Below are 21,134 nucleotides of genomic sequence, written 5' to 3' on the forward strand. Positions count from 1 at the left end.
TTGCAGAGAAAATCATATTTATTCTGTGCGGACAAACACAGACAAACGGACTCAATGCAATACCCTCTCCTCAGGCGAGGGTAATAATCCTGGACATGAGTTATTCTAAGTCAAACCATGAGGAGATTAAACATACATTCAAAACAATAAAGCACCAAACAAAAAGATCATTCACCAATTCCAACCATGTTCTCACTAACTTCCCAGAGCTTACATGCCACTGCATCGTCGGTGGCGATGGGAAGCAACTGCTCCTGCTTACAGTCTCCAAAGTACCGCCCACTGAGACCTTGCACTTCAGGTGAGCTGGCCAAATATATCACAGTCCTAGCTCCCTCCTCTGGTGTACGGAACAAAGACCAGGAAACAAGGTGGAAGAGGGGACGTGCCAGCAGGGGGATGTTTACGTGCCGACCGAGGTTTGTGCGCACCATTCCTGGGTGCAAGGCGTTGACCGTGACCTCGGTCCCTTCAAGTCTCTTGAAGAGCTCCCGGCAAAACATCAGGTTTGCCAGTTTGCTCTGCGCGTATGCAAATCCTGGATCATAGTCCTTCTCGCTGTTGAGGTCCTCAAAGTTGATGCGTCCACGTTTGTAGAGCGAAGACGAGACCACTACGATACGGCTTGGCGCAGAGCGCTTGAGCAGGTCCAGCAACAGGTTGGTGAGCAAGAAGTGGCCGAGATGGTTAACGCCAAACTGCACCTCGAAGCCTCCTTCGGTCTTGGCATAAGGGCAGCGAAACACGCCGGCGTTATTCACCAAGACGTCCAGCCTGGGTTCCTCGTCAACCACCTCGTTGCAGAACGTGCGGATGGAAGCGATCGAAGCGAGGTCAAGTCGTTTAAAGACGAGCTTGGCGTCGGGCACGTCTCGTCGAATCTCCTCAATGGCCTGGTTTGCTGCATCTTTATCTCTGCAAGAATAAGAACAAGAGCAAGTTGGTCATGTTTGCTTCGAGGGGTTATCCTCTTGTGGAGTGGGTCGCAAGTGGTGTCGTGCCATGCTCAAAGGTAAATGTGACTCCTTGGTACCACGACAGTCTGGGTCGTTGTTTTGAACGTTACAGATTCATATCACATTCTGTCTGTACATTTTAATACGTGGAACTCCTGTTTCTCCATGGGTTACATGAACAGTAGGTCTGTCTGCTTGTGTTTCGTTATGACAAGTTACCGTATAAATGTTGAATTGGACAAACGATAAGGCATGTTGGTGTTTTTCGCAAAGAGCAGGCCATGTGTGCCGGTACCCTGGCTAAATCCTTCACATGAAATGAACCCATAGGGCTTATGACAGTCACCCCTTGGAGCAATCTTGTGGTGCCAAAGGACCGACAAACTGCTGGGATGTGGTATGTCGCTCTGCACTCTTCCTTCAATTGACTTTAACTAGGGCATGCCCGTACTATATCTATATCTAAAATTATATCCCCCCCTCTATTTACATGAAATGGTTTGGTGCATGAAATGTTTTGGTACATTCGCAACGCCAAAGCGAACGGCGAACGCTTTACATGAAATGGTTTGGTGCATGAAATGTTTTGGTCCATTCGCAACGCCAAAGCGAACGGCGAACGGCTTGCGAGTACAGTGACAATCCCCCCGGGGTTTTAATTAGTTTTAAAACATAGTTTAACGCCAACATAGCGCCAACATAGTTTGCAAACGTGAAATAAATGAATACGCTCTCAAATGTGCCATCCGAGGCAGAGTGTGTCCGCCACGTTCGGCACACGCGATAGTTCGCTGCTCTCTGATTGGTTGAATCGTTTTTTGGACATAGCTCGGTAAGTAATTGTCCGATTAATATGAAACCTTGAAAAGGCACATCCTCGGGTCCCCAGCAATATACCTGGCAAGTTAAAAGTATATCGGACCCGTGGTTGTCGAGAAACAGCGGTCACAGACAAACAAACAAACGTACAAACGTACAAACGTACAAACGTACAAACGTACAAACAAACACACAGAGATTACTGGAATTATAGATAGATGAGTCAACTCTGCACTTTATAGGATAAGGAAGAAGAATAAGCCAGGAATGACCGACACGGCCACATGGCATTTTCCACCTGAAAGGGAACCTCTAAACTACTAAAGGCTCATGCTAGCCTGTTGTCATAACCCAACCCGAAATGAAAACCCGGTCCACCTACTTAATTCTTGGGGAAAATGCCAGGGACATAGAAAAGTCCCCTTTATATAGCATGTGCCATGTGGCAAAGTATAGAAAAGAAGGGACATTCCATAGCTTATGGGACTGCACAAAATACAAGGGTAGTACAGCATGCACACGAGATTTTTTTGAATATCCCTTCTTTTCTATTGTTTGGCATTTTCTACAAGCTATGGAATGTCCCTTCTTTCCTCTACTTTGCCACATGGCACATACCTTCATATATAAAGGGGCATTTTCTATGCCCCTGGCATTTTCCCCAACAATATCCCTTCTTTCATATAGTCTGCCACATGGCACATACCATATAATGGGGCCTTTTATATGCCCCTGGTATTTTTTCCTTGAATTACTACCGGAGTCGAAAATTTTCGATGTCGATGTCCAACTTTTTGGGAATCGCCCCTATGGCACGCAAAAATAGGACTGCGGGTCCTGAAGCTCACCTGGATCAGGAGCAAGTCACTCAAACCTCCCACAGACTCCCTCAGACCCATATATTTTTAATGCCGTGAACAAACTTTGGTAAATCACGGGCGATGAAGGTTGTGATCAAGTTTCATTAAAATTGTGTGTGTAGTTTCAGAGAAGGGAGCAAATACCTATTTTTCTTGGGGGGGGGGGGGAGGGGTCAACCCCTCTCTTCCTCGTAAACCTCTTTAATGTGCTCAGATTTTGATGCGGTCAATAAACCTTCGTTAGGCATCAGATATGAAGCTTGTAGACGAGTTTCATCAAAATTGTGTGTGTAGTTTTGGAGAAGAGAGCAAATACCTATTGTGGGGGTCAAACCCCACCTCCCCCACCCCAACCCCCCCCCCCCCCCCCCAGACCTCCTTATTGAGCACAGATTTTGATGCGGTCAATAAACCTTCCTTAGGCATCAGCCATGAAGCTTGTGGCCAAGTTTCAGCAACATAATGTGTGTAGTTTCAGGGAAGAGAGCAAATACCTATTTGGGGGGTCAAAAAAACCCCGTAAACACCCTTAATGAGCGCAGATTTTGAATTTGTTTCGAAAGCCATTAACTAGACCTATTGGCCGATGCATATTCCAAGATTCAGCTAGTTTTAATGTATAGTCCTTGAGATACGAACGCCAACACATTTTGGGCGGACGGACGTACAGACAGACACAAACGTGAAACTCAAGAATGCAGAAACAGACGTTGCTGAAATTTGGAACATATTACCTCGATGTACAATTTACTTCTGAAATTTGGAACATATTACCTCGATGTACAATTTACTTCTGAAATTTGGAACATATTACCTCGATGTACAATTTACTTCTGAAATTTGGAACATATTACCTTGACGTACAAAACATTTACTTCTGAAATTTGGAACATATTACCTCGACGTACAAAAATTTACTTCTGAAATTTGGAACACATTACCTCGACGTACAAAACATTTACTTCTGAAATTTGGAACATATTACCTCGACGTACAAAAATTTACTTCTGAAATTTGGAACATATTACCTCGACGTACAAAACATTTACTTCTGAAATTTGGAACATATTACCTCGACGTACAAAACATTTACTTCTGAAATTTGGAACATATTACCTCGACGTACAAAGCATTTACTTCTGAAATTTGGAACATATTACCTCGACGTACAAAACATTTACTTCTGAAATTTGGAACATATTACCTCGATGTACAAAACATTTACTTCTGAAATTTGGAACATATTACCTCGATGTACAAAGCATTTACTTCTGAAATTTGGAACATATTACCTCGACGTACAAAACATTTACTTCTGAAATTTGGAACATATTACCTCGATGTACAAAACATTTACTTCTGAAATTTGGAACATATTACCTCGATGTACAAAGCATTTACTCTACTTTTTTAATTTTTTTTTTGTATACTGAATCGAGGCTCGTGAAAGAGCTAACATTTACTGCACAAACAAATCAACCAGACAAACAAAATACCCAAACAGAGGGAGCGGAAGACAAGATGGGGAGAGAAGGGGAAGCACACAAACACAACATCCGAGAGCAGGGAGATGTATGGAAGGGAGAGGGCCCGGGGGGAGGAGGCATGGGAAGGGGGGGGGGGAGGGAGAAGTATAAAACACAAGGACACCAAGGACTTCCTGGACAGAAGTTGGTATTTCAAAAAAGTGGATTGGGGTGAAATTAGCTGGGGTAGAAAAGATCAAGGTTTTGGATGGGGGAAGATAAGAGATGGTGGTGAACAGCTGTTTTAAACACTTGGGAGGGTGGAGTGGGATTGAAGAGAGTGAGGGAGTTTGTTCCAGAGGCGGGAGAAAAGAGGTATGAAGGAGTGAAGGTGAGCAGAGAGTCTTTATTTTGGCAGTTTAACCATAAGAGGGTTGCAGGCAGATCTTGTGTGACCTGTAGGAATATTTGCGGGACAGAGCCCAGAGAGAGCTGGAGGGGGCAAGGCCAGAGAGGAGTCGGTAGAAGATGGAAAGACCACCAACCTGCCTGCAGTGAGTGAGTGAGTGAGAGGCCCTTGGAGTTAGCTTCATCGCGGGAGATTCCAATGATTCTGAATGCTTTGGTTTCAACAGCGTGAAGGCGAGCTAGGTGTGAGGCAGGAGCACCAGTCCAGAGGGGAGAGCAGTATTCCATTGAGCTGCAGATGAAAGCCTTGTATGTGGTGAGGAGCTCAGGTGTGCCAAGGAAGAACTTCGCACGACGGAGGATGCCCAGTCGTCGGCGACTGGCTTTGGATGCCAGATTTGAAATGTGGTTTTCCCAGGAAAGATCATGGCAGATAGTGAGACCCAAAAGCTTGAGTGACAGAACTTCTTGGAGAGGATTATTCAGAAAGTGGATGGGAGGGTTGTCCAGTCGGTCTTTTCGGAGAGACATCGTAAGAGTGTGAGATTTGTCAGGATTGAAAGACATGTTCCACTTGTTTGCCCAGTCTGTGATTTTGTCAAGGTCTGCAGAGAGTGAGGAGGCTGCAGACTGCCGATCTGAGGGATGAAGAATGGAGCGACAGAGAGTAGAGTCGTCAGCAAAGAGATAGAGAGGATTTTCAAGAGAGTCAGAGAGATCATTGATGAAGACCAGAAAAAGCACAGGGCCCAGAACACTGCCTTGGGGAACTCCAGCCTGAACAGGAAGAGGAGATGAGAGAAACCCATTCAGGGCCACACGTTGATTACGACTAGAGAGGAAGTCCGCCAGCCATGCATGGAGATTTCCATGGATACCAAAAGAGGAGAGTTTGGTGAGCAGAGCGGGGTGCCAGACCGTATCGAAGGCACGTGATATGTCAAGGGAGACTGCTCTAATTTCCTGTTTGGCATTGAGGACCTCCATCCATTGTTGAGAAAGCAGAAGCAGCATGTCCAGAGTGGAGTGTCCAGGTCTGAAACCAAATTGATGATCAGAGATCAAACCATTGGAGAAGAGGAAAGATTTCATATCTGAAGCAATGATGGATTCCATGACTTTGCTGATAATTGGGAGAAGGCTGATTGGTCTGTAGTTGCTGGGATCTGTTTTTGCACCTTTTTTGTGCAAAGCGGTGATGTTGGCAGATTTCCAAGCAGATGGAAGATGACCTTGAGCAAAAGAGAGGGTGAAGAGAACAGAGAGAGGGAGTGAAAGAGCGGAAGAACATGATTTTAGGACCCGTGGGCTGATGCTGTCAGGTCCAGTTGCAGAATCAGAGTCGAGGGTTGACAGAAACTTTTCCACCTTGTCAGGAGGAAAGGACACAGAGTCCAGGAGCAGCTGGGTACGACTGGGTACGGTGGGTACAGAGAGGGATGGGTTTGGGACACAAGATTTAGAGGCAAACACAGAGTTGAGGCATTCAGCTTTTTCACGTGCGGAGTCAGCCGTGTGGCCATTTGAGGTGAGGGAGGGGATGGAGGGGGAACAAACACCAGAAACAGATTTGACCAGATGCCACCAGGATTTGGAAGAGGGAGACAGATAAGAGAGTTCGGTCCTGAGAACAGAGAGATATTGTTTCCTGGCTCTCCTGAGGGTGGACACACACTTGTTTCGGGCTTTGTGAAAGGAAATGAGATTTCCTTCCGTTGGATTTGCTTTCCAGGAGACGAAAGCAAGTTGTTTCTGGGCAATAGCCTCACCACAAGATTCCGTGTACCATGGACGGGAGGAAGGGTATGACAACTGAAGACGAGATGGGATAAATCTGTGCATGAGAGAGAGCTATTTACTTTGGAAGAATTCCCAGGATGAGTTGATGTCAGAGGCGGTAGAGATGGGAGACCAGTCCAGATGATTGATGGCTGCTTGAAGACCAAGCCAGTTGGCCTGAGTGAAATGCCAGACTCGTCGACGCTGAGGAGGCTCTCTGAGAATGGTCAGAGAGATGTCCACTTTAACAAGCACATGATCAGATGAGCCGATTGGAGCAGAAGAAGAGCAGCAGACATTTTCAGGGAAGTTAGTCATAACCAAGTCCAGAAGAGAAGATGCTCCGTTGACTGAGATCCGGGTCGGGAAATTGACAGATTGTGTCGGTCCCAGTGAGTCACAGAAGTCCTTTGCTGAAGAGCCATGGCTGGTGAGAGAGGTACCAACACCCAGCCAACTGGCATGGTGACAATTGAAATCACCACATATGAGGAAGAGAGAGTTGGGATGGGTAGATAGAAGTTGGTCCATATTATCAGACAGCGAGATGTCGATGGAGTCATCACTGTTTGGTGGACGGTACAACACATATGAACAAAAGGTGGGAGCGAAGGGGAAGCCGTAGCCAAAGGTAATCCTGGGGGTGAGGTGGAGAGAGGGCAGTGCAGGGCGAGTGAGGAAGAGTTTTTTTTTATAAAGATAGCAACCCCCCCCCCCCCCCCCCCTCCCTCCAGGACGAGGCTCAGGGCTATCATACCAGAGGAGGGAGTAACCTGGGAAAGATACCAAGGAATCAGAGACATCATGAAGGAGGAAAGTTTCTGTGAAGCAGATCACGTCTGGTTTGTCAGAAGCAACCTGTATGGAGAGATCAGTTAAGTTTGAGCGAAGGCCCCGGATGTTTGAGGTCCATACTGTTAAGGAAAAGGAAGGGGGAGCATCCGATACAGAACAGGGGGGGGGGGGGGGGAGCGGTAGGGTAAGATGTGGAAGAGGTAGGGAGAGCTGTTGAAGGTGTGTCAGAGATTACAGAATAGCTTGGAGAAAGGGAAGAATGGGGCAGACAAAAGGTTTGATGGTGATTGGGTGAGGCGCAGTGAGGTGTTATTTGAGGAGGGGAAGAGTGAGGCAGAAGGTTGAGGGAGAAGAAAGTGAAAGTTGGAAGGGGGAAGAAGCGGGGAGGACGCTTTGAGGAGGAGGGGTGAGAGGGGAGTCTAGGAGGGGAGGAGTGAGGGAGAGTCTCGGAGGGGAGGGGTGTGGGGGGAGTTTAGGAGTGAAGGGGCAGGGGGGGAGATTTGAAAGGGATGGGTGATGGGGAAGATTTGGGGGGGAGGGGCAAGGGGGCAGATTTGAAAGAGATGGGTGATGGGGAAGATTTGGAGGGAAGGGGTGAGATTGGATTTTGAAAAGTGTACGATTAATGGGAAACGAACATTTATTGCAAAATGAGTTTCTTGAGACATTCGAGTCAAAAATACATTTGAGGACGCTGAAGGATGGGTGGAGTGCTGGAGAGTTTAGGGAATGTATGAAAGATGCACTGTAAGAGATGGAATTTTTTTTTGGAATGAATAGATTTGGTGAGCAAGTCGAAAGCATCCTTTTATAGAAGAAGAAGAAAAAGGTGTTATAGAATATGACAAAATAAAGTTCTTCAGGGGAGAGATGAAACATTTTTTAACAACGTGATCACATGATCACGAACAACGTGGTCGAAGAACGAACGAACAAATAAGAACGAACAAACGGATAAGAACAGAGAAGGAAAATATATTTTTTGGTTTTTTTTTTTTGAGATTTTAAAACAAGGAAGTATGGGGTGAAAGCATTTACTTCTGAAATTTGGAACATATTACCTCGACGTACAAAACATTTACTTCTGAAATTTGGAACATATTACCTCGATGTACAAAGCATTTACTTCTGAAATTTGCAGCTGATTTCGTCCAGTATAAACCGAGAAACGAGTTTTCAGTCCCCACGCAAAAGCTGCATACAGAGAAACGATCCCATAATCATATACAAGGGAAGCACTTTGTCCCTCCCTCGATACCCTCAACCCTGATGTGGTTTTCAATTTCACCCTCAGGACCTGCAGGCCAGTAACACCCGCGCTCCAAGCCGAGCCAGTCCCACAACAGTGCCTCGTCCGATGCCCGAGTTCGCTCCGGTAACCAGCACCGTCCGCCCCAGCATCGTCCTTTCGGATCCCGAGGCTCCCAGCTGAGGCTTGCGATCGCCCCTGAGCCAGGAGAGAAACGCCCGACTCAGGCAAACAGCCGCGGTTCCAACGCTCACCCAGATCAGCAGCTGAGCCATGACCACCAGCACCATGCACACATCAGAGGTGAGAAGAAGGATTCAATATTCGTTATCTTGAGCGGTCTTTTAATATTCCCATTTCATATTTATTACAATGCAGTATGCACACGCAACAGATTTTTCTGTGTGAGTTTCAGTTGTAGATAAACAAGAGCGAGCAGATGGAATTACATCCTCGCTAAACAAACGTAATCCACACCCTTAATGAAAGTATGCCATAATGTACTAACGCTCGGACTTTAATGAAATAATTTAAATTACACCAGAAGAGAAATATAAAATATAATAATACTATAGTATTTACAACATTATCACTATTACGCCATGTTGTCTTTATAAATAAATTATCCACTGCTTTCCCAAATACCGCCGTTGTCTTCTTCTTTTTCTTCTATGACCACTTCAGCGTCTTCAACAGAATTGTCGAGGGTGTGGTACCTTTTTTCTTCACAAGAAATTACGATAAAATTAATGAATATGATTCCTCGTATTATTACTGTTATATTTTCTAATATATAACAAATATTTGTTTTGATAAAGGAACTGGTAAAAATGCTGAGGTGTCGCGGTGTGTTGTTGCCGCTTTGGATGGAGGTTTTATTGTTTTTTCGGTTCGGTTGTTAAACCTCAAAACGGAATTATTTTCAATCCTCGTTTTTGACTCGTTTTTTTGACGCCTTGTTATGATTGTTCGGATTGCTACTGGTAATTTTTCGTGGGGAAAAAAAAAAAAAAAAAAACCTTTACAGGCCATTTTTCCCCACAGAGCGGGGGTTTGCCTTTTTTGGGCACTGTGGTCCCCTTTTTGATGATGGCAGATGAAAATGACAGGCTGAGTCAATCCCCCTGGTGTTAATTCAGCGATCGACCGGGATTCGAACCCAGAATCCAGTGATTAATGGTTCCAGGGAAGGGAAGTAATTTTTCGAAAATATATAACAAATATTTGTTTTGACAAACGAACTGATTAAAATGCTGAGGTTGAAAGGGGATGTTGGAGCATCCGGATGTGATGTGCTGGTGACGCGTGACGGACGGGGAGAGTGGGACATTGGCGCGAAAGGTTGCATTATGTTGTATCGGCTTTGCTTGTTGTTTACAGTTGATTAGTGGTGGAGACACTCCCAAGGTCGTGTGTGTGTGTGTGTGTGTGTGTGTGTGTGTGTGTGTGTGTGTGTGTGTGTGTGTGTGTGTGTGTGTGTGTGTGTGTGTGTGTGTGTGTGTCAGTGTCAGTGTCAGTCAGAGGTTGATCGAACAATGGCTCTGTTGCAAAAAATTCCCTTATCTGTAATCCATAAAGTCCTGGATTTACTAGTTAGTAGGCCATAATTGCTTTTTTGTCATCGGCTTTTCTTTACCAATTAGAAGCAACCTTTCATAAGCTACCCGGGTATTATACATTGTAAGAAAGGGCATGATTCGTTGTTTGTTTTGACGTCATTTTAAACTCATCACTTGCATCGCTTTGCTGCAATACTTTCTGGGTGATGCGGCAATGCCGCCCCATTATCAGTAAGCTGATGCTGATGCTCATTTTGCCGACCTCAGAAGGCTGAGTCAAACCACCTGGTGTTCATTCAACGGTGCGACATGGATTCAAACTCAGGACCTTAATATCTCAAGCTTGCCACCTTAACCGTTAAGCCAACACCAGGCCTGCGATGAAGGTCATCCCAGGAGAGGTCATGACTAATGGTGAAGCCTAGAAGTCCATGTGACTGAACCTCTTCCAGTAGCTCACCATGGAAATGCATCGAGGACTCTTGGTGGATTAGTTTGATGATCCTTCCTGAGTGGCAGTATGACATTTACCAGGATTCAAAGATGCTTAAGTGTTTCAGCATTTGAGCATTTCTAGATCAGCAAACGTGATACACCTAATGGTGGTTTTTCTTCAGTTGCGGCAAGATCATATTTAATTATTATCTCGGCCTTTATTTGTTATTAATATTTAATTAACATTAATTATTATTATCTGATCATATTTAATAATTAATTAAAGGTACACAGAGGTTAAGTTTTCACTCCTATTTGTCTGTCTTTCTCTATTTGTTTGTCTGTGAGCAGGATATCTCAAAAAGGTGTGGTCATATTCGGACGAAACCTGGTGGACAATTTTGGGTGTATGACAAGGGTGCATTGATTCGATTTTGGTGAAGATCTGTATCCGGATCAGATAATTTTAGAAGTGTTTATATGTATATGTATATGCATGATATCTCAAAAAGTTGTGGATGAGTTGGTTAGGTGACAAGAACAAGCCGATTCGATTTTTGATGCAGGTCTGGATCCTGATCCGGCCTATTGGTGGATACAAAACGTAAACTGATCAGCCTAGCGGAGGTATGCGCTCCACTGAGTGCCGTTCTATTTTCCTCTGCAATGTACTTTCTGCTCTCTTGGCTCTCCATCAATCCCACACTCCCCCATCCTCTACCTCTGCACTACAGCAATGCGCCTGATTTGTGATGTGGAATGCGTGAGCTGTTTGCTGCCTGCCGCCGGCCTCAGGTCCTCCAGCCGCCCGGTACGGACGGTCCTCACCATCGGACGACAACCGGGACAATCCGGGCCCGTAGGCCTGAGGCTCTTGGTGGCAACGGACAGCAATCGCGCAGGAAAGAAATACTACGTGAGATGGCGGGGGTGGTTAAAGTAACCACTTTTTATTGCAATTGTCGCTCGCACCTTTATTTGTTCAATGTCGATGTAAGCGCTGGAATTGACGTTGCAACCATTATCCATCCCACCGTGCAGCTCAAAGGAAATGTGCAGCAGTTCTTCACACGCTTTGTATGTGAGGGAAAGAGCACGATACGTCTCAAGGAGCCGTCGCTGGAGCTTCGTTTAAGCCAAGTAATGGCAAGAGTAATAATTAATTATTGCCTGCTCCACCCTAATTCCCCTCTTGACCCCTCACTTGCACCTCTGGCAATACCAACTTCTAGTGCATGGCATCACTGGCATATCTTTTATCAATACTAGTATATTGTCAGATGCACTAAATTATCTACCTGCTCTATGCTTAAAGGTGTGCAGCATTATCAATATTGGTCGTTTTTTTGGTGATTGAAGCTCATGGAGTAGTGTTTGTGTACAGTTGTTGTGATTTGTGCAATAATTTAACTGCAGAGTGGCAGATTAAGACTCACAGGTGGACACTAATGCAACGACTTGCAAAAGTGCGTGGAGAGGAGTCACACGCGTAAAAACGGAGTAGGGAATCTTAAAGTATTAGAATGGAGGAGGTCGTAAGATTGAGATCGGTCAAAATCTTCAAGGAGTGAAGGGAAGAGAGTGAGAATACTGACTCGAAAAGAAGTTTCCATAGGAGGGAGAATGGGATGGAAGGATTGGAGTTGAGCATCAGGCTTGGAACTGGAAAGTGTAACTCTGAATGGGTTTCACGAAGAACGTGTGCGACCTGAGTGTGGAAAGAGAGTAGTGGAGTGAGGCCTGACGATGGGTGTTCAAGAACTGAAATGCCACTAACCTTACTTGGGGGAACGGTTTTGAGAACTTTGTGCCCAAAAAGTGTGAAATCCTCCTCATTCTCGTCCTTGTCCTGCGTTTCTTACGAGTTCTTATCCATGTTGTGAAGAAGCAAAGCGAACATTTTAATGTCACGATAAACATGGTTTTGTATGGGATTTTAAGTTTCTTCACTCCATAATACTACACACCAAAACCCAGTGGACTGCACTTGCTTTGCTGGGAGTGTCTAGGTGTTTGGGGTTTTGTGATGAGGTTTGGGGTTGGTAGTGGCAAAGACAGCGACAGGGTGAACCACATATGAGCAGACCATTCAGCTCTTTCATGAGCCTCAGTCTCTCCTTTTTCAAAAAAAATAAAAATCTACAAGTACAGATACATTCAAAGTATACCGCCCGCATGCCAAATAAATAAATAACGTCCAATGCGCGGCATTGCCGGGGCCCCTACGGCCCCCGGCGATACCGCCATGCAGCACATAGAGACGGCATTGGGAGGGAGAGGTGTACAATCATTGATTATTTAATTGCTTAATTATAATCAATAAATAATAATCATCCGAAAAAAATAAAATAAATAATTGATGAATTAATAAAATAAATTCATCAAATCGAAAATATGCTTTACAGCCAAATCACTTGGTCATTGTCGTGTCCAAATATCAGCTTCCTAGCTCAAAAGGTGTGCCTGATATGCCCACAAGAGAAAGGAAATAAATAAGTACTTAATCGATAATAATTTAGTAATTAATTGATTAATCAAAAAACAAAAAAAATGCTGTTTTTGCCAAAGCATTTGCTCACTATTGTGCCCAAATTTCAGCTTCCTAGCTCAAAGGATGGCTGAGATATCGCCCAGACAAACAAGAAAGCAAACAAACAAACAACCGTAGTGAAAACTGATTGCTCTTACTCCCTTTCAGCACGTGTCATCGCCGGGCCCCCTTCAGTGCCCGGCAATGACGTCGTGCAGCGCCTGGAGATGGAATAGGAAAGGAGCGGTGTACAACAAGACCAACAACAATTTGTTTATTTATTTCGATACCACCATGAGACTCTGTCCTTTAAAATGCGCCCCTGCCATGTGACTCACTTTAACTCTTCGCTGCTCCTCAAAAATAGTGGTTACTTTTTGGCCCTTTTACAATGTGTGTTAAACAGGAACATTGAATGTGGTTAAAGAAAACTGCATTGGAATGGGTACGTGGTGGTGCAGAATTTTGGAGTATGCCGTTCTTCGGAGTGGGGTGTCAGCATAGCTGTTCCGTCTGCATTCATTTGTGGGTGTTAAATATCCCATGATATGGCCGTGCATGTTGGTTTCCTGTTCAGTTTATTTTGTTTTTCCATAAAAATAATTTGTTAAATCATCGTAAACTTGAGTTGGGGATATGTGGAAATGTGACAAATGGAAATGTTTTTAAGAATATAAGGCCTATATTTCTTAATGAGTCCAGACTTTTGAGACACCCTGTACTGCATTAGGCTGATTATACTAACTAGAAAAAGCTGCCTTAAGGGAGTGGCTAAAGGGAGGAAGGGCAATTTTAATTTGGAGGTGGTCATCTACGTTTGAGAACATTCCCATGCACAATCCAAGTACAACCACCAAGTTTTTAATGCATTTCCCCCCACATCTATGATTACTATAGTTTTCATTATACTATTATAACACAGAGAACTAGAACGGCACTCGGTAGAGCGCATACCTCCGCCAGGCTGAACAGTTTGTTTTGTATCCCACTGATAGGCTGGATCTGGATTCGGACCTGAACCAAAATCTAATCGGCTTGTTCTTGTCACCTTACCAACTTGTCCACCTAGTTGAGTCATAACTCGTCCAACTTTTTCAAATATCATGTTGTATATCGCTTTTCGCCTGATCTCTCAATGGTGAAGAATCGCTTAAAAAATCAAATAATTATCATTTCCGAATTAATATTCAGATCTTCACCAAAATCAAATCCATTAGTCCTTGTCATACACCCAACCGCTCCACCAAGTTTCGTCCAAATCCGTCCACAACTTTTCGAGATATCCTGCTATGTATCGTTTTTGGCCCTACCTCCCAATGGCAAAGAATCACTTTTAAAAATTCTAGTAGCCGAATCCGGATCTTCACCAAAATCAAATCATTTCGTCCTCGTCACATACGCTACATCTCTGCGAAATTTCGTCCAATTCATTCCACAACTTTTCGAGATATTTTGTTCACAAACAAACAAACAAGAAGACGTCATGCTGAGCATGATACGTGCAAAATCCGCTCCCCACCCCCAAGAAAAAAAATTCCATTCATACAGCAAATTGTCCATTTCATCAAGATTAAAATTGACAATCTTGATCAAAGCTCGGGTCAACAGGAAGAAAAGTGACGATTTTTCAGATGAAAAATCATGATTTTGTAAGGTTGACCTTGAGTTGACCTTTGACCTTTTGACCTCGAATATTTAGTTTCCCTATTTAGTGACTCAATGTGCAAATGCTGTTCAATTTTCAAGTCAATCGGATGAAAATTGAGGATTAAAAAAAACTTGGCCTACGTTGACCATTTGGCCTATGTTGACCTCAAAAATACTTGGTGGTTGAATTCAGTGACCAGATATGCAAGTTCTCTTCAAATTTCAAGTCAATCGGATGAAAATTGAGGATTTTAGAAATTTGGCAAAGTTGGTGACCTTTGGCCTATGTTGACCTTTTGACCCCAAAAACAATAGGCTTCTCAATTGGGACGACATATACAGCTTGGTGAAGTTTCGTGACGATCGGTTTCGAATTGTGACGTGTTGGCCGGTGATAAACAGACAGACACAGACAGAACCACAAACGCAACCGACCAATATAGTTGAAAAATCTTCGATTTTGTAAGTAACAAACGGACAGACTGACAGGGGTGAAAACAACCTCCATCCACCTTTGGTGGCGGAGGTAATTAGCAATGACTCAGGCCCAACGCTAAGACCACTCTACGGGCGAAACGTAAGCAAGGCTTAAGTCCACCTTGTCGTTGAAATGTTGGGGGGTTCTGGGCAGCTATACGAATAGGTTGTGCCTTCAATTTAAAATGAGAATTTTCCTGACGTTTTATTATTTGTCCCCTACCTGTTTCACCGGGGTGATCCCATATAGGTTTGCTCTCCGTCTGTCCGGCCCTCCTTCGCATCTGTGGTTTTCCAGACTTTTTCCCCTTATCCTTGAACATATTGAACTGAAACTTCGTAAATGGCTTTATTATAAGTTACAGAAACTACAACTTGGGTTGCTTTGCATACCTGAAACAATTTGTCCAACTGTATATGGCTCACAATGATTGTGTGTGTTTTTTTTGTTTGTTTTTTGCTAACGATTGTGTGTTTGCTTCAGGCGGATGTGGCCTGCCTGAAAAATTTTCTGGCCAAACTCCATTTGGCCAGCCAGGGAAAGCTCACCGAGGAGAAGACTCGGCTCCCTTCTCTTGCGCCAGCCTGCGCTAAGGACGTGAAGAAACCCCAGTGCCGCTTGGCCATTCATTCCCAGAAGGCGTACCCAGTCCTGGATGGTTTTCCAAGCTCTTTGAAGATTTTGCAGGTTATTTTGACAAATTGGAGACTTCTCTTTATTAACTTGTAAATGTCAGGCTATACAGTAGCTCAAAGGTAGCCTACTCACCTTAGAGCTGTCTGGTCTGGGTTTTGATTTCTTACCCAATATTTACTTTGTACACCCAGGTCGAAAATGCCATTGAACAACAACAGGCCAAATCCCATGTTAAAAATCCCATAGGAAATTGGGCCAGTAGGATCTACTGGTTTCAATAAGGAAAGTGAAATACTGGACCAGTGGAAAATAACAATATATAAACGAACATATGTGGGAAATAATTAATCGTAATTAATCCAGTAAATAATTAATCGACATATGTGGGAAAGTTATGAGCTCGGACCTGGAATCGTACCCAAGTCCTCTGGTGAACAGTACCAGTACTCTAACATCTGAGCTATCTGAGAGGACACATGTTGATTGAGAATACCAATAGGTCAATTGGACCAGTGGAAGACCAGTTCCAGATATACGACCAGTTAATCAACTGCCATAAATTTCCTGCTGTTTTGCAAATAACTTGTACAACATCAGCTCTGTAATTTACATTTACATATACGTACAACAAAGAATCGACAAGGAAACCCTGTTATAAAGAACATAGCTATAACTCAATTATACATGGAACTGTGTGTTTTGTGTGTGTTTATAACAAAATATAATTGAAGTATTTTGATTGGTCTATGGGTTTTTAGACCAGTTAACTCTAATGGTTTCTACAGGACCAGTTGAACTTAAAGGTTCCTCTTGGTTTCTATGGGTTTCAGACCAGTCGCATCTAATGGTTTCTATTGGTTTCAACCGAATCTGGTTCGGTTTCCACTATAAACTCTACTGGTTCCTGTATAAACCAATATAAACCGTGATTTCCAATGGAGTCCCATAAAAATGTCCTACTGGTCTCTATTTGTTTCTGTGGGATTTTCGACCTGGGCACAGAGTATTTCATCATTTGGAGAGGACAAGTTGAGTCACCTGGTTATTTAGACTTCAGTAAACCATCAAGAACATTGATGTTTGAAGCTACAGCAAAAATTAATCTGGGAGTGCACCATGGCATTGATGGGCCAAATGACCTCATTTCCTTGTTTGAGGTCGTACAGGATGGCACGGCAACCAATTACACTGCAGTGGTGACTGTGGACATGTTATGTCTTGATTTTCACTCTGCATACGGAATGCAAATGCTTAAATGCAATTGGCTAGATTCCCCACACAGAAGTCACCTTCGAACCGACGGGGAAGGGCCGAGGCATAACCAAGTTGCACCTTCTCCCATGGCCTCTCCAGATTGCTAAGCAAGGCGGCGTTTAATTTGGCGACCGTGATACCGATTGGTGTGGGATTGGCTGCCACTCTAGCCACGCGTGAGGGAGACACAAGATTTGCTGGAGCTGATGGTAATTGGTGGAGGGGGGCGTGCATCAGACAGACAGACACAGACAGGCAGACAGAGGACAGGATAGTGTGACACTGGAGGGCTTCGCGGTCTGCCTCGTTTCACATCTTTACCATTTTGCTCCATTGGCAAATCCCTGTGACTCCAGATTAAAGTTATTTGTCATCTTGACAACAAGTCAAGGGTGTTCGGACACACTCGTTAAAACTTGCAGTATCCACATGCTCTCGAGGTACTTGTGATTCGGCTGTCTGTGAAGCGACTGCTTCGACGGGTGCAAATCCATAACTGACTGTGGTAATTTGCAGTTGCGCCGTGGGGTTGGAAACGTGACAATATTCCTTAAAGATGAAGATGCCGGTAGATGAAAGTTGGTGTCAAAACTACTGGTCGGTGAATAATATTTCTTTCTCCGTGTTTGCAACAGATTTCAAATTGCCTTTTGGCCCACGTTGACAATCGAATCACTGGTCTCGCGTTACTACGCCAACTTGATTTGAGTTGCAACCGACTGCGTCGTCTACCGGGGTCCCTTGGAGCACTGCCTCACCTTGCCGTATTGATATTGTCTAATAACCTGATCGAGACCTTCCCCTCCGAGTTGTGCCAGAGCCTCGGCCCGTCTTTGCGCCTGCTTGACCTCGTCAAGAACCAATTGAGATCATTGCCCCCTCAACTTTTCCAGATGCCCAAACTGTGCCAGCTCAACGTGGATAATAATGAGCTGGTGGAGTTGCCCATTGGACTGAAAGGCACGCGTGCACTCAGAATCTTCAGTGCTGAATATAACAACCTGCGCTGGCTCCCACCTGGCTTTCGGACACTTCGGCTCGACTATATCAGCCTCTTTGGGAACGACTTTGTGTCGGAGTCGCAGCCAGACGAGATCCACTTGAAGCTGCCCCCTACACTGTGGGAGTGTGCTGCACGTGCTGTTCTGCTTGCAAGGTAAGCTATGGTTATTAGTCCCCTACTGGTTTCACCAGACGGGACTATAGGTTTGCTGTCCGTCTGTCCATCTTTCCTGTGGTTTTTCAGACTTTTTCCATAGCCTTTAACATATTCAACTGAAATTTGGTACGTGGCTTTATTATGACAAGTGTTACGGATCCGTCACTTCCGACTTTGTTGTTATTATATACTTGCAGGATTTTTAGTTTCAGATAATATTGTTGTTAAGATTTTTGTGTGAAATGGAGATGACTTCAGTAAAAGGTAAAAAATAAATGTTTGTGAAGGAAAAAGGAAAATGCGGCAAAGAGACCGGAAGAAGGGAGGTCGATATGGGCAGAGAGAGGAGGAGACAGCTGTGAGTCACATCGAGGCTGCGAGCGGACTTGTTTTTCTATATTGGTCGCGAATGAGTTGAGGTTTCCAGTGAAAGGGATTGTTTGCGGCATCGTCATATATTGCGAGTGCAATTAAACCTGCGTCTCAGGTTTTATCACCAAGTGTGAGTTATTGTTGGAGAAACATCAAGCGCCTCCATTACGGGACTATATGCCTTTTTGTCCTCAAAGAAGAAGAGGCTGTCCGCTTGGTGCATCTTGTTTTGCCATTGGGATTTCCATATCGACCTCATCGTGTTGATTGCCGTTGGTTTACCTATCGGCTCAATTCCATAGCGACTTCTCACCTCGTAACTCCTCATCCACAGTCGCGCCAATACCTGCCTATTGATTTGCCGTTCTGCACGACCTTGATCTTCACCCCGCGTGGAGATACGTGCATGGACTTTGGGGAATATTACATTCCACTCACGTTTGGCGTATCGTGAGTTTGAGAGCATTGGGGAATGATGGTACCATCATATGTATTGTTCATTTGATGCAAGTGATATTTTCAGTGTACTTTCTTTAATAGTGTTATTATTGTGTATGTGAGTGCATTGGTGTTTAGATTGTCTTTACCCAGTGTGTACCCTGGTTTAGAATAGGTACACCGTATCCCTGCGTGTCGTAAGAGGCGACTAAAAGGGTTGGCATCAGGAAGGGCATCCGGCCATAAAAACATTGCCTCCAAAAAGGGAACCATGACAATTACAATTACATATGGGCAGGGTACAGCCCGAAGTACCCCGTGGGGGATCCCACTCCCTCTCGTCAAAACTCGAGGTGAGGAACCCAATCGAAGCAAGGGTGGAAATCACTCCATTTATGATGACGAAACGTCTGATGTCCGACGTGGAGATCGGTTTCTGAGGTTTGGGACATGGAATGTAGGGACAATGACAGGGAGATCAGGAGAAGTGGTGGAAGTATTGGTCAGAAGAAGAGTGGACATATGTTGTGTGCAGTAGACGAGATGGAAGGGAAGTGGTGTGAGAATGGTGAAGGGTAGGCAGGGACAGAAATACAAGTTTGTGTGGAAAGGGTGCCCAGAAGGCGTGAATGCTGTTGGTGTCCTGTTTTCTGAGGAGTTTGTAGACAGTGTGGTGAGTGTGACTGGAGTGAGTGAAAGGTTGATGATGGTGAAAATGATGATTGGAAAGCTCTTGGTCATCCGCATCTTGGGATATGCTCTGCAGGTCGGTCGGATCGATGAAGAGAAGGACAAGTTCTGGTGTGCAATGGAGAAGCTGATGGAAAACGTGAAAGATGAGGAAGTTGTTGTGGTAGGAGGAGACTTGAATGGACATGTGGGAAGGAGTATGGACGATTTTGAGGGAGTTAATGGGGGTTACGGATATGGTGTGAGAAATGGAGAAGGTGAAAGCATTTTGGAGTTTGCTGATGGAGCTGATTTGTTGATTTGTAATACTCAGTTCCAGAAAGCGGATAATAAGCTTGTTATATACAAGTCAGGTGGGTCGACGACAACCGTTGACTACCTGATGGTGCGTAGGCGAGATCGGGGGCACCTCCGGGACACAAAGGTGCTCCTGGGGGAAGAGGCTGTTTCACAGCACCACTTGGTTGTCTGCGACATAAGGGTGAAAGGAGCGAGGAGAGCTCGGTGGGTGAAGTACCAACCGAGAATGAAGGTGTGGAGGTTGAAAAAGGAGACGGTGAGGGAGGCATTAAAACAGAGGCTGAGTATGGTAGAGGATGATGTGGTTGAGCTTGAAAGTGGTTGGAAGTCAATGAAAGATAGTCTGTTGGGAGCTGTTGGTGAGGTATGTGGATAGACAAAAGGACCACCGAGGCACTCGGAAACATGGTGGTGGGATGACGAAGTTGGAAAGAGGAATGACGAGAAGAGGAAGAAGTTCAAGGAGTGGCAGAAGGCGATGGGTACGGGGGCAGAAAATGCAGAACATGAAAGTTATAAGGCAGCCAAGAAGGCTGCAAAGAAAGAGGTAGCAAAGGCGCAGGAGGCATGGAGGAAAATGTTCGGAGAACACTTGGATTCGGAAGAGGGTCAGAGAGCGGTATTCAGGATTGCAAAGCAGATAGCGAAAGAGAGGTGCGATGTGATAGGGGTGAGTTGCTTGAAGGATGAAGTGGGACAAATCGTTGTGGACCCCGATGGAATTAAAGGAAGATGGAAGAGATATATGGAAATACTGTTGAATGCAGAGAATGAATGGGGTGGCAACATAGAGAGTAACCCAGTTTTAGGACCGGCAGAGAAGATAACTGAAAAGGAAGTTGAGGAAGCGATAAAAGCAATGAAGAGTAGAAAAGCGGGAGGGCTGACGGGAGTTGTGCGAGATATGTTGAAGGCAGCGGGAAGTTGGAGTGTGAAGAGAATGACAGAGATCTGTAATCTGATGGTGAAAGAAGGCCGCATTCCAGTGGATTGGGAACTGAGTTCCCTCGTCCCTCTATAGGGGAGAGGCAGGTTAGTTGATATCGTAGGTTAGTTGATACAACCTTCCTCCTTGCCCTCAGAAATGAAACTTGTGTAAATGCTGCCCACTGTTGTTAACTAGTTGCATTGCATATCATTGATAAGTCGGTCAAGAAGTTACAGACAAAGAAAGGGTGTGATTCTCCAAAAAAAAACTGATTTGTGTCCTGAGTAAAAACGCCAACAAAAGGTAAGATCATTTATTGTGATAATACTATATAGATTTCACAGTTCTCATTGGTTTATTACTTCCGCCAGGGAGT

The 21,134-nt window shown here is 44.5% G+C and overlaps 2 protein-coding genes across 5 annotated transcripts in view; one reads left to right on the top strand and one right to left on the bottom strand.

The window, feature by feature from the left end:
- On the bottom strand, nucleotides 1-8,622 carry RDH14 (retinol dehydrogenase 14). Its single transcript, XM_068099375.2, has 2 exons — nucleotides 8,381-8,622; nucleotides 1-915 (listed from the first exon to the last, which is right to left on the bottom strand). The coding sequence occupies exons 1-2, from the start codon at nucleotides 8,620-8,622 to the stop codon at nucleotides 168-170; spliced, it is 990 nt and encodes a 329-aa protein (XP_067955476.2). The 3' UTR covers nucleotides 1-167.
- Nucleotides 8,308-21,134, top strand: part of LRR1 (leucine rich repeat protein 1) — a 25,043-nt gene continuing 12,216 nt past the window's right edge. Inside the window, exons 1-6 of one of the 4 annotated variants that reach the window (XM_078769942.1) lie at nucleotides 9,630-9,673; nucleotides 10,893-10,953; nucleotides 11,061-11,242; nucleotides 11,368-11,466; nucleotides 15,465-15,668; nucleotides 17,507-18,027. In XM_078769942.1, the coding sequence (XP_078626068.1) occupies nucleotides 11,063-11,242; nucleotides 11,368-11,466; nucleotides 15,465-15,668; nucleotides 17,507-18,027 (1,004 nt within the window). In that variant the 5' untranslated portion in view covers nucleotides 9,630-9,673; nucleotides 10,893-10,953; nucleotides 11,061-11,062. Of the gene's footprint in view, nucleotides 8,636-8,990; nucleotides 9,040-9,465; nucleotides 9,674-10,892; nucleotides 10,954-11,060; nucleotides 11,243-11,367; nucleotides 11,467-15,464; nucleotides 15,669-17,506; nucleotides 18,028-21,134 lie in introns of those variants that run through there. The other 3 variants (XM_068099363.2, XM_068099354.2, XM_068099345.2) reach the window with 3 other exon arrangements.

Source organism: Myxine glutinosa, chromosome 1 (assembly GCF_964187855.1).
Source record: "Myxine glutinosa chromosome 1, kmMyxGlut1.1, whole genome shotgun sequence".
In the NCBI taxonomy this organism is placed as follows: Eukaryota; Metazoa; Chordata; class Myxini; order Myxiniformes; family Myxinidae; genus Myxine; species Myxine glutinosa.